The 14,071-nt window shown below is 42.5% G+C and overlaps 1 protein-coding gene across 3 annotated transcripts in view; it reads right to left on the bottom strand.

The window, feature by feature from the left end:
• RBM33 (RNA binding motif protein 33) overlaps nt 1–14,071 on the bottom strand; it is a 117,055-nt gene that overhangs the window by 17,444 nt on the left and 85,540 nt on the right. For all 3 annotated transcript variants that reach the window (XM_081243451.1, XM_081243453.1, XM_081243452.1), the window contains one exon: nt 12,253–12,891. In XM_081243451.1, the coding sequence (XP_081099577.1) occupies nt 12,253–12,891 (639 nt within the window). The remainder of the gene's footprint in view (nt 1–12,252; nt 12,892–14,071) is intronic.

Raw genomic sequence — 14,071 nt, 5'->3', positions numbered from 1 at the left:
AGGCCACGCTGCAGGACCAGGATCCACACAAAGTGAGACTGCTTCTTGTGCTTCTTGACACTTCTCCATTACATCTTTTATCCAAAAGGTGTGAGCAGGTACCCCAGCCAGGCAGGAATGGCCTCTTCTCAGCACACAATTTTTCAAAGTTCTTATCTTGAAAAGCTATGTGAACACTCTTTAGTTTTGTATATGCTTGAAACTTTCTATACTAAAAAGTTGAAAATTTTAAGGATATACACCACATATTCCTATCTTTTTTTTTTTTTTTTTTGCAGTACGCGGGCCTCTCACTGCTGTGGCCTCTCCCGCTGTGGAGCACAGGCTCCGGACGCACAGGCTCAGTGGCCACGGCTCATGGGCCCAGCCGCTCCACGGCATGTGGGGTCCTCCCGGACCGGGGCACGAACCTGTGTCCCCTGCATCGGCAGGCGGACTCTCAACCACTGCGCCACCAGGGAAGCCCCATGTCCCTATCTTTAAAAGCCAGTAATCCATCACTTATTAATTTACCTAAAATCATATTGAAATTATGTTAGTATAAGATTCATAAATTCACTATTCAAGTGTTAAGTCTCACTGTTCTTAAAAACATCTTTTTACAAGGGCTGACACTTCACACTAGCCCCCAGGGCCCACCAGAGGCTGTGCCATAGATCCAGGTGGCACTGGGTCACTAAATTCTCCACACAGCTCCGCTACCTAACAGTCTACTGACTGATCCTCCACCGTCTACCTTTTTCACGAATGTGGATAAATGAACTGGCTATTATGTATGGTTAGCTCTCTGGGGAAAGTCTTCCATTTTACGGACTCCCTGGAAGCTCATCAGAGGAGGGCAAAGTCTATGGACACCTAGAGCATATGCCATTTTGTAAGGGTCTAGAGAAACCAGTGGCTTAGACTTTGGGGAGTCTGCTTTTGTTCACCAAGCCAAAATTTCCTATGCATATAGATGGCACTGAGATATTTACTGAATAAAACAATCAGCGGTAGATCAGACTTCTAAAAACTACGTAGTTCTGAATGTGCTATTAAAAAAAAGATTACAGTATCAGGATACTAGGTCCCACTAGGGGCCACTGTCAATTAGTACATATGTATTTACTAAATGCCACTGTGATACTAAAAAGGCCAGCCTTCAGTTCAGCACTGATACTGGGTGCATCAGAAAACATACTGTCATGCTGTACAAATCGGTAATCAGCTGGTACATGTGGTCTAAAAGGAATGATGTCCATATATACGATGGACAACATGGTGAGTATCGTTGCAGATATTTTCTTTAGCAATCCAGAGCTAAAAACGTAGATGATCTTAAAAAAAAAAAACAAAAAAAGAAAAAGAAAGAAAAAGAGAGAAAAAAAAAAAAGGGAATTCCTTCACCACCAATGGTTAGGATTCTGTGCTTCCACGGCCAGGGGGCCTGGGTTCAATCTCCAGTTGGGGAACTAATATCTCACAAGCCGTGAGGAGCGGCCCAAAAAAAAAAAAAAAAAAAAAGTAGATGATCTAGATAGAAAACTTTTATTTAAAAAGAAGAGCTTGCACCAAAAGTAGGATATTTGCCTATTTTTAAGGTATACAATACACCGTGTGTATGTACTTGGGTGATAAATATGTAACGCTGTGGTGATCTGATGATTTTTAAACTGGGAATTAAGAACAGAAACATTTAGTCAATAAACACCCCAAACAAAAATTCTCTTTACTGCTATTTTGAGTTAAGAGACTGGTGATAATTTATGTCTGACAATATTAGGTCAGAGGAACACCTTGAAGAACAAAGTTCTAAACTTTTATTTTCCTTTCAAAACAAGTTTACGTTTTAAAGTAAACTTGATTCCCATCTGCAGTTCAGAAATAAAGGTACAGGTATCACAAAGAGCCTCTCCATTTAGGACTTTCCAAGAGATGGCCTGAGAAGACAGTAAATGACGTCTGTGATCAGAGTGCCTGCGGGTCTGGACCTCACCGCCTGGCGGTCTCCTCGCTCCGTCTGCATCTCACAAACTCACGAGCACGGTGAGCACCCCTACTCCTCCCTGCCCGGGGAGCCTCAGCAGCCACCACCCTGACCTGCTCACTCGAGGGGGCCCCCAGCATCTCTAATCCTAAGGTTTCCCAGGCCACGTAACTGCTTTATTTTTCTTCACAGCATTAATCACCACTCACAGTCCTGTCATGCTCACCAGAATGGGAGCCCCGCGGGGAGCACTAGTCACCACGGCATCCTCAGGACAGAGAAGAGGACCGAGCCCCGAGCAGGCAGACGACAAGCACTTGGTGAGTCAGCGATGAACAAGAAAGAGGGATGTTTCAAGCAGGGATTATAACAAAGGCCCAACTTTTGGGAAAAACAGCTACCATCAGCTTACTGACAAGTGACGGGAAGATCTGGGTAAGGTCTGGAGCTACTTATATTCAGCACAATGTTTTACACCTCCTACAGCTACAAATGATGTAATAAACTTTGTAACAGAAATCTCCAAGGCACCCTAGGCTCTCCATCACCATGCTGAATGGCATCATCCAACATGCTCCACTCACGGGAAGATGGATGGAGCTGTTTGACAAGTCGTACACTAGGGTCTGTACACTAGGGTCTGTACAGGGACTGTTTTCCTTCAATCCTCCCTCCAGGTAAATATTATTATTCTCACTTTCCAAATGAAAAACCCGAGATCCTTGGTCACACAGCAAGTGCTTTTAGGACTTCCTGTCTCAGTGGCTCCAAAGCATGGACTCCACACAACCTCGTAGGCAAGGAGCTTATACTACCTCGTAGGCAAGGAGCTTATACTAACATAACTATTTTTAGCAGGGTTGGAAACAAAGGGACTAACCATCATTCAATTAAATCATTTTAAGGAAATGAAGGTTTACTATAATGCTCTGCTCTGACGTTTTTTCTGGAAACCATGCTGAAGATTCAAGGCTTAAATATAAGTAATAAGTTATTTCATTTTGCAGGAAAAGCAGATTTTTTTTTCAATTGAGAGAACAATTATTTTCTTTCAAATTAGCACAACGAAAAGCTAATTCTTAGGATAAATTTTAAATCCCAGAGTTATTCCGGTTAACACCAGGTAACATTCAACCTACTAACTTCTAGGCTGTGGCCAGAAACATATTTTTTACACCTACTCTCACATTCTCACAGACACAGAAAAAAGGTGAAAGAGAACCAAGCCAAACTGAACCCACCTATTTATTTAGAAGTCTTCTACAACTTGTGCATATAGTTAATGGCACTGAAGGAGATCCCAAAATTATTAGTTATGTAAATTTAAAAATACTGTTGATTCAAATTAGGACCTTCAGAAACCTGAAAGTTTCATTAAAAACTTATTAAGTTACATTATCATCTTAATGTAAGGAAATAACTAGTCATCTGTGGATGGCAGATTACGTTCCATTCAAAGAAAGGAAATCCACTTTGAAAGTGCATTTCTCTAGGGTGGCACAGTTCCCTTTTAAATTCCTTACACAGCAGTGTGTTTAGATGATTTTAAATACCTTTTACTTCCTCCAAAACAGATGAAGAGAAAAGAAGTTTGGCCTGTCTTAGACCAACCTGGAAATATTTTCTTGGTTTTTTTCCACAAATAAATATCTTTTAATGAATACTATAAAAATGTCTTTTGAGAGCAGTTTTTCTTAAATATAAAAGGCACTTCCTGAATTAAGTAAGCTTAGGGAACACTTTTTATCAGCTTAATCGTTACAAAAAATGAGGTTTGTAGCCAGCAACATTAGCACGACTAATTTATTTATAACAAATTGTTTAAACGTATAGATAAAATGCCCATTGATATTGTCAAGGTAGCCTGCAATTTGACAGATCAAATCTTATTTTCATTCTTAAACATCATGAAGAAGTGGTATTGCTGGCTCGCATTCACTAGTGAGCAAATTGATTAATCCCTCTCTATAGAAATCTCAACTCTTGATTACACCTATCAGACGTTAAGCAGCATTATTCTAGAGTGACAACACTTGACAAATTCCCCAACCATTTTTCTCAGCCTTTGTGGCCCTGCTAGCTTGTATTAACCCTGATGAAAAATTAATTTTCCTTATCTTCTTCTAAACCCCAAAATCCAAATCCGCCAAACTGGCAACTCTTTCTGTAAAGGTATTATGAAAACCTCTAAAAGATTAATTGCATGTCTTCAGGTGACATTAAATTAATTTCTGTACTCATGACAGACATTTGATACTCCGTACTGAGAGGGCAGATAACATTGTCGGGACACAGAGAAGGACAGTGGTTAGGGTCCCAGGGCAGCCTCTTATGAATTCTCCTTCCGATAAGGCCTACTTCACTGTCATGGCAATGCTGCTCATCTGCCAGCCCACAGACCTCACAGAGCAGGTTTCTATTAACTACAACAATGCTGGGCCTGGCCCTGTGATCTTTAGAAAGCTCACCCAGAATCTGGACAATAAATGATATGCATGCTCTACGAAGTTTCTAAACACAAATACATTTCATGCTCTAGTTTGTCTTTGAGACTACTACTTAAAGGAGAAAAGATAGAAGAAAACAAACAGGCTAATAACATTCTTATCCAGGCTCCTGTGTCAATTCCCTAATTAAACGGCTGCAATATGATATGAGGTGAGGACACTTCACATGTGCAGTGTCCATCTATTCTATGCAACAAATTATCCTTTCATACGGCAAGCATGCAAAACACGTAAAAGCAGCAACTTAAATCTAAAATGCTTCCTATATAAAATTCCAGTAACAGGTCTACACGGGTTGAACTGAAACAAAATCCATAAGGTTAAAGGGATCTCACAAGTGCTTGCTTGGGCTTCCGGGAGAAAAAAAGGATTCAACCGGTAGGTGCACCAGGATTTCGCCTTATGGTGATAACACGCACAGTTATTCAAGTGCTCTCTCTCTCTCTCTCTCAACATTCTACCTTTCTGAAACTAGTTAGGTTTGGGGAATCTTTTCAAAGCAAAATTAATTGGCCTTTGGAGAAATATACCAAAGCCCTGAGCCTGTGAGGGGATCTGATGCCCCAGGATTCTCCGATTTCTACAGCACAGACCTACCAATCTAAAAAAAGGAAAGGACTGCTAGAAGTGACACTGCGGTTCAGCCAGCAGCGGGAGGGGCCCACGAACTCCGGCTTCTCCAGCAAGAGCTCCCCCGTAGGGAGGAAGCTCCAGACTCTGGAAAGCAGACGCTTCCAACCTGCCCCGATGGGCAGCTGGGAAGGACCTACTTTAGAGCGCTGGGCGACTTCCCGGCGCAGATGACGAGGCTCCTATTCTTGGTAGCCGTTCGAAGTGAGGAGAGGGAAGTTACCCAAGACGCTGGAGAAAGCAGATTCCTTTTCTGCTGGAGAAGGTGGGTTAGCAAATCCTGATTCCTAATTACAAGAGAATTATTTCTGATTTAACCACTTATTTCGCTCTGAAAGAAACACCATATGCCTAAAAACACCTATAAATTCATGTGCAGACATTCTAATTCATTAAAACTGATTCCTGTCCTCTAATGAACAGTAGTCTATTTTGCCCAAATTTAGAGGTCACATGTTTAAGAATGCTTAAAACGTCATACCTCGAGAAGTTATCAGTTCTTCCCACCAAAGTGTTTCAAAGCTCTTAAAAACAATTACTTATGCACAGTAGCTTCTCCTCCAAAAGAAGATTCTAGAATATACATCTTGTCAAACAAGCGATTAATCAAGATCCGTGCCCCATTTTCCTTCCTCTCGTATTTGCCTTTCGGCCATCTGACTGCTCATCAGCTCTTCTAACAGGGAAACGATCAGGCAACAAATGAGGCCCAACTACAACCAGCCACTTGGCCACTCTCCCCACCAGAGAGGAGAGGGATGGCAGGACGAGAGGGAACCAGGGGTCAGCAAGGTGGGAGTCTGGGCTCTCACCTCACCTCCTTAGACGGTGGTGCCTCCACGCCCGCCCCCACTCCCCGTCCATCTGCGCAGGGCCTCTCCTGGCTCCCCTACCTGTGTCAAAGCAGCTTCTCGGACACTCAGCTTCCCAGAGGTGTTTCTCGATCACAAGCCCACTGCAGTTCTGTCCTTTACTACCCATTTCCAACTCACTTTCACCTGACTTGCTTTCCCTAACTGGTCCTCTAGCATGGCATCAGCTCTTGGGTACTGCCCGAAACCATGGCATCAAGTCAGTTTCCACCAGAAACCAGTGAGTCAGGACAGCTGAATCCTCCAGCCGTGGCCAGGCAGCTTGGCGAGTCCCAGAAGGACAGCCACAACGTGAGCCTTGTTCTGCCTTGGCCTGGGGCGTGGGTCTCCCCAAGGACGAGTCATCACCACAGACACATCAAACAGCAGCCGATGTACGATACAATCGCATCTTGTAAACTGAATTAACAAGGATTAATGCTACTTGTGGTGTTATCATACTCTGCTTACTAGTGTCATCTAAATGTCTACAATATACAGCTATTACTTTTATAATCAGAAGTACCGTGGGGCGGGGAACGGCGACAACACGACACTGTGTTAACTCCTCCTTGGATATTTCCATAAAGAAACTGTAAACAATACCTGTATTTTTAAAGGGAGAAGCTACTTATTTTCTCTATCATTTCAACACGTTTCTTAAATATTTATAATGTACCTGAGACAAAAAATGAACTGAAGCGGAAACCCAGCCTCAGTCGGGAGCAGTGACCAGGAGACAGCTCCAGCAGTGGGCAGAGAAGGGCAGGGCGTGGCGGGGGCGTGCAGGTGCGGTGCCGAGAAAGGGCGCAGCGTGAGTGTGGACGGAGCGGGGAGACAGAACTGCAAGAGCGAGGCGGCCAGACCACGGAACAACAGGGCACGTCCGGAGAACGGGAGGCCGCGAGGGTGACCACTTGTATCCCCACCTGCAACTCCTTCTCAGACTACAGTCCCCTAAGACTGACAGATGACTCCAAGACCAGCACTTCTGTTTCTAGTAAATCTGATACACAGTGTAAGAAACTCCTTATACTATTTTTGCAACTTCTCTTAAATTGAGATTACGTATATCAAAATTAAACGTCCTCCACTCCACAAAAAAAAGATCAGGTATGCACACACCATCACGCTAGAGAAAATCTGAGAATAACTTTTGAGGAAGAGAAGAAATCTACAAATGCACACCAACCCCCAAAAGCAAGCTCACACAAACAAATTGGGACCTTTTACGTGAAGCATTTTGACAGCCTTTTAAAAGTAAAATACAAGAGTATCATGACTGGACAGCTGGCTTTCCTGCTGAGGCATTCTGTGCTTCTCCCATTTCTCTGTGTGGCCAGCAGAACAAAGGGCTCTTTTCTTAATTTGCTGCCAAATTCTTAAAATTTTCATGACCTCAATTAGAATAAAGCAGCTGAATTCAGAATTTGCTTTCATTTTCTTAAAGAACACCGTAAGAACACACTTTTTCTTCCTTTAACTAAAAGGAAAGGGTAGTAATATCTACTGAGCCACTGCCATGTGCCCAAGCACTGTGCCACTCATCTCACCCATGTCACGACAGTTAACCCTCACAGCCACCCTGGGAGAAGCTTAGCCTCATTCTGAGGACACGGGTTCATTTGGGCCAGGTAACCCGACGCAAGCATCTCAAAGATTCCCCATTTCCCCTAAACTGGAAGACAGAGCTGCAGGCCTAATTAAATTCCTGAATAAACAAATTTTGCATGGCACTTGCTCGTCCTAATTCTTTTTTCTGGTGTTTAATCACAAAACATGGCTGAGGATGATTATACTAAGTTTACAGTAAGTAAACATTTTACATTTTTATATATGCTCTGTTATTACCTGAAGAGTTTTTCTGGATTATGTATTGATTATGAGAGAAATTATGATTGGGGGCAGGGGGGCACGGCACACAGCACAGCTTGTGGGATCTTTGTTCCCCAACCAGGGACTGAATCCAGGCCCTCATCAGTGAAAGCATGGAGTCCTAACCACTGGATCACCAGGGAATTTCAGAAATTATGATTTAACAAGATTGCTCTTTTGGTTTCTGAAAATTAAATACTTAAAAGTAGCTTCCTGAGAAATGAGCAAATGGAGACTATTCCTATGTTTTAAATAATAAAAAGAGAACCATTCCATCAAATAAAATTCTTTAAGTAGATTACTTATATAAATAATATTCAGGGAGGCACACGAAATTTTAGAAGCAATATTTGCCAACATTTAACACTCTTTATAAGTAGCATTAATTTGTTCCTTTTTAAATCTCACCCAACAAATCCAGACAATATAAATGGGAAAAAACTAAAATTCACAAAGAGATTGATTAGCCTCATAACAAAAGGTCTCTTTAAATTTCAAATTCCCTTAATGATTTCAATTTTAAATAGAAAATCTGATCTATTTTGATTTACACAGAAATGTTCAAAGACACATTTCTAGCACACAGCTGGCCATAGTTATGCTCAGCCAGGGTACACCGTCCCTTGCTTTAACTCACCATACCAGGCTACTCCACACAGGTTCCAGAACAGGCGTGATGGAAACCCAGCCGCTCCCCAGGCCTGACTCCACAGCTGACGCCACTCAGCAGGCAGGGTTCTGTGGCACACCTCTAAACCCTTCTCAACATACTCTGCAGCCAGTCACTACCAACTGGGGCTGGCAAGCAAAATGAAACCTGATCACCCCCTTATCCTAGCACCCCCCCTAAAAAACTCACTGGAAAAAGTAGACTACTCTCCCTAATCTAGAACTAAGAAACCTAGGAGGAAAAGGAGTAGCAAAAATAGCTATTATAAATAACGGTAAAAAGCACAGGATTTAGAAGCCTCACTCTACCAGTTAGTAGCTGAGTGGCTCTGGGCTACTTGTCTGAGACTCAATTTACTTACCTAAGAAATGGCAATAACAGCTCTAACTCATAAGGATGCTGTGAATACATGCTAAACACCTGATGAACAGTAGCTACTATCTATTATGCGGCATAAAATCAGGGAACGTATTTCTAGAAGGGGCCTTAGGAGCATTCCAAAACGAAAATGGACATTCATAAAGTACCTTCTACGTGTTAGAAGGGCCCCCAAGACAATAAGTAATAGACAAGCATCCAGCCACGGGTCTTCCTCAAACACAGCCACGTTGTTTTCACCTCATCACACTCTCCTGGTGACTGAGGGCCTCAACCTCCACACCCCACACACAGGAGCTTCGGAACGGCCAACAGAGAACGCATGATGCCAAGACGGCCCCCGGAGAAAGTCAGGTACGACTCTGCGGCTACAAACCCAGACCAGACCCTGGTCAGAGACTGTGTGAGAACCAACACCAAGAAAGACTTTTCATTACGTTCTTTTTGAAAATGCTTCCCATGTCCGTAATGCATTAGCTCTAACAAAGAGGAACAATATAAAAGGACTAGACATTCTCCTTCGATGATTAGTATGAATTAAAATCACTTTGAAGATAGTATAATTAATGAAAGGGCAGACTGAAAAACCTATAGTCTTAAGACTCAGGCTCTTTCACCTTTTAAAACACCCAATTTAATAAAATCCAAAGATAAATTATTTAATTACAGATAATGAAATATGGAAAATGACAAAAGAGAAGACCTTATTGATTCACAATTGCCTCACAAGTAAAAGTTCACCTAAAGAAACCTAATTTAAGCTATAATATATTTTCAATTTGTACATCAGAATAAGACTGCCAAGAAAATTCTGCTTTCCTAACAATCCTGCTGAAACATATTTTTACTGTGATCACCGCCAGAGCACGATTTCTAGAACAGCACTATGTACTGCGATAGTCCTGTGTCCTGTCTGAAGACCAACTACTAGAACGAGGAGACCACTGAACGCAAAGAATAGTTTAGTTAATACATTCAAGGCCAGTTTACATTAGGAAAAAGTGAAAGAAATCAAACTGACTCTCTGAAAAGTAAATTTCTCTAGAAAACCTTATAAATAGAATATCTATTGTATTTCTGCACTAACAGAATGTGAAGAAGTCCTGGGCTCATAGCAAAATACAAGAATGTGAACTGACAATGAAATGCTTTTATTAAACAAGTAACTATAAACCTGAAATGCATAAATAATATTCTGCACAGGTACGATATACAAGTCAATCCTCCCAGATGCTAAGCCCCTGTCAGACCCTCACCAGGGTGGCTGGTTCAGCTCCAGGCACACAACACAGCACAGCCCTGGGCATTAATGCCATGGTGCATGAAAGGAGAGAAGGACCAGCAGGAACAGAAATAAAAGGAAAAATGAGAGCATTCTTAGCACCTACAAGAACTGTCTCCTTTTTGCACAATGCGTACGTTACAAATAGTTCCTACCCACCAAAAAAAAACACACAAAAAAACCCAGGCCATTAGGGAAACACTGTTTGTTCTGGTTCAGAGAGATACAAACAAACAAGAGACATTTATCCTCTGATAAGGTGAAAGTTGTCGACATGCTATTGGAGGAATTATTGGAATAAACCCTAATATACAGAACATGTTGGTTAATTAACTTAATACTTAAGAATTAAAAAGGGAGCTAAAAAAAACATTTCAAAGTTTGGCAGACAGCTATTTTCATGTAAAATTCCTGTTGTTTTCCTGTGTATTGTAAAATTATATAGCATGATTTTGGAATATGGTCTGATATAAAAACTATATTTTTTTCCACTGGAGAAAAAAGAGTAGCAAAAATTGAGGCAGATAAATTCTGCGGAAGTAGATAAATTCGTTAGTTGAAGGCTGCCTGTGGACAGCAGAGCCGTGCCCCGCACCTCCTAGTCTGCTGGAGCCGAGTGCCCAGGCCCGCACCGCACCACTGTGGCCGCCCAGGGAAAAGGCCTATTCCCAAACCATCGCCCCATGGCCCATCCTCAGAAGTTTCTAACTCAAGTAAAAAAATGAGACACTGACAAAGTATGATTAAAACACGGTCAAAAGCAAAAGGCCACACAGACACCGGAAACGGATGAACACTTGGGTCTTCACCTAAAGATAATAAATTCATACAGTATTTAAACAATCTGATATAATACAGGCCATGTACTTATCAACATTTTGAATCACACTGAACGGAGGTGAGAAACAACAGATTTGCTCTATCACAAGTTTTCTTATGGCATGTGAAAAGCTTCACACCTTAGTCTACAAACCTAGAAACAAAAGCAATTAAAACTCAACTAATTAAGCAGCTAACGAGGAGCTGCCCTTAATCCAGTACAGCAAACAACTCCTGCCCATTCCTAGTGGTACTGCTGTCCCTGGGTGAACTGAGAATTAGAAGTCCTTTTCTTTTTTTACTGTAAATATTTTGTGGTTTTAAAAGTAATCATCTGTAGCTGGTTTGCTCTAAGAGCCTGTGTCTTACAGCTCTCCCCCTTTCTTCCCCAGCTTGTAACACAAATTGCACACAATAGGGAGCTGCGACAGAGAGTACGACAGTTACTCGGACCAAAGAAAGTCTGTTGCAGAATTCATTATAATTAAAGCAAGAGATGAGTGCTACCTTCTGTAATAAATAAAGACCATACGGCAGAATTAAGGAAGCAAGTATTCTACAGACGCTGAGGGGAGAATCTCCTGCAATGGGAATCTATCTGCAGCAACTGTTTAGTTTAAGTACTGAACTTATCCAAACTGCAATTACTGTGCTTTACTGAAAATGCTCTAAAATGGGCACTGTTCTGAGGTGAAGAAAGAAATGAGGGGTGCCCCACTTCTGAAAGCACATGGCAGGATTACACATGATTTCACTTTAGAATACTGTCAATCCCTTTTTCCCTCAAATGGGGGTGGGGTGGTGGGCAATTAGCTTTAACTGGAAGACGGGAAACAGTCTTTGAAACAACGCTGCTTAAAAGCAACACACACACTGCCCCCCACCGCCCCCCGCTGCCATAGATGCTCCCTGAATCTAAAGCTACACACAACAAATTATGTGTTCTGTGGTAAAGGAAATTTTATTTTTAAAACAAACTTGATGATTCTAGCATAAATTATCTATAAAAAGAAGCTAAAACTGAGAAACGTCTAACTTAGGAACTGTCACACTGGTTTTTCAGTAAGACTCAAGAGACAACTGAAACATGGGTCCCAATTGGAAGCAGGATTTAAACGACAATCCTTGCACCAGCTTCAAGTGGGGAGAGGCTGGTCCACATGATTCTAAGACAGGCAACTTTACTTCCCTTCCTTCAAAAATCCTCTCTGGGAGTTAGGACATACTAAGTGAAACATAGATTCCAAGAGGCACTGGTGACCTCGTCAACTTACCCCTCCTGACAACTTAATCACCCTGACCTTGGAGCTGACGTGCGGCCCGTCTCCGCCACCGTTGTTGGCCCGGTGCATGACAGTCCTTTTCGTGCCAGGCTTGGCCTCCGGGGGCCGGCCCTGGAGGGACGCGGCTCGAGCAGTCTGCATGGGGGGTGGCGGTCCCTCCCCGTCTGCAGGCTTTACCTGCAGGACTTTGTGCTGAGCTGGACACTGAGGTATGATTCTGGCCTGTCTCAAATGTTTCAGTGGTTTCATCTGCTGTCCTTGATACTGCGTGTTAGCACCAGATGGCACAAAATTGGATGTTTTGGGTGGAACATTTGAAACAGTGGCATCTTGGTTTTTCACGAGAAGTCTGTTTTTCACATGCGGTCTGACCTGTGCCCCCGGGAAGGGTAACAGTGGGTTACCATTGGTGGGCGACGGTGCCGACAGCTGCTCTTCCTGCCCGGCCAGGGCTGGTGGGGGGCAGAGCTGCTGCTGCTGCTGCGCCAGCCTCTCGAGCAGCTCCTTCTTCCTCGCGCCGGCCTGCTGCTGCCGCCGCAGCTCCTTTTGCTTCAGGATTTCTTCTCGGAGGCGCTTCTGTTCTTCTATCTTTAAGCGGTATAACCTCGTTTCTTCATCTTCATCAGGGAACTGAAGCAGAAAACACGCATGGTTTTGAGTACAAGGCTAGGTGACGGTTCCGGTCTGTTTCAGCAAACTTAAGAAAAGGCACTTTCTAAAAACCCTTTAATTCAGGATTGAAAGAAGCCATTCAAAATCTGCTTATAGACTTTAAGTATAACTCCTTCCCCTGGGGAGGGAAAAAAAAATTACACAGCTAAAGCTAATTTGGAAAATCTTATCAGAATATTAAAAATGAAATAATGTAAATTTCCACTCATTTACAACTTTGAAACCAATTAAACTATTCATTTAAGATATCAAAATACGTTTGAAATGGAAACTGCAACAGTACGGAGGCCTCGCTGTCACACAGGTTTTATCTGGCTCTCCTCTGAGGAACCAACAAAAGGTGGGGTGTAAATGACCTGAAAGGGCCTGATTAGAACTATTGATTTTTCGTACAGAATTTTCAGCCTGATCTCAAACTCATTTGTCACAGAATAATTGCTTATAATGAACAGCACAAGTCAATCTCTCTGACCTTGAACTCATGCACTCTCCTCAGAATCAAAATGCTGCCAATTGCAGTACTGGAATATTAATGGTATATAAGGAATGCCTTTAATATACCAGTCCCAAACCATTCTGAAAGTCTATCAGAAGACTCTTTGTAAAAGTCCAATAATTTTCTTTAAAAAAGCATCCAGGGGCTTCCCTGGTGGCACAGTGGTTGAGAGTCCACCTGCCAATGCAGGGGACATGGGTTCGTGCCCTGGTCCGGGAAGATCCCACATGCCGCGGAGCAGCTGGGCTCGTGAGCCATGGCCGCTGAGCCTGCGCTCCGCAATGGGAGAGGCCACAACAGTGAGAGGCCCGCATACCGCAAAAAAAAAAAAAAAACCATCCAAAGAGGAAAGTTTATTAAAAGTTAAAAGTTTACCATTTGTTTAAAATTGTAATAATTTTCTTAAAAAAAATCATAGATATCATCACTCACAGATCCTTTGCAAAAGAATAGGATTTACTCTATCTAGAATTCAGCTGTTAACAAATAAACCTTAGAAGTTAGGAATTATAAGACCAAAATGTAGCTGAAGGGTTGGCTGATGCCCCCAGAGCCCATGTACTTGACCTACAAGACACAGAGCCAAGCCCCCTCATTGGGGCTTGCTTGTCATTTTAGAAGCAATCCTGGTCAACTCAGTCC

This window comes from Mesoplodon bidens (genome assembly GCF_964165515.1).
Source record: "Mesoplodon bidens genome assembly, chromosome: 9".
Taxonomy (NCBI): domain Eukaryota; kingdom Metazoa; phylum Chordata; class Mammalia; order Artiodactyla; family Ziphiidae; genus Mesoplodon; species Mesoplodon bidens.
The sequence above is the reverse complement of the archived record's forward strand: the minus strand, read 5'-3'. Positions and strand labels throughout refer to the sequence as shown.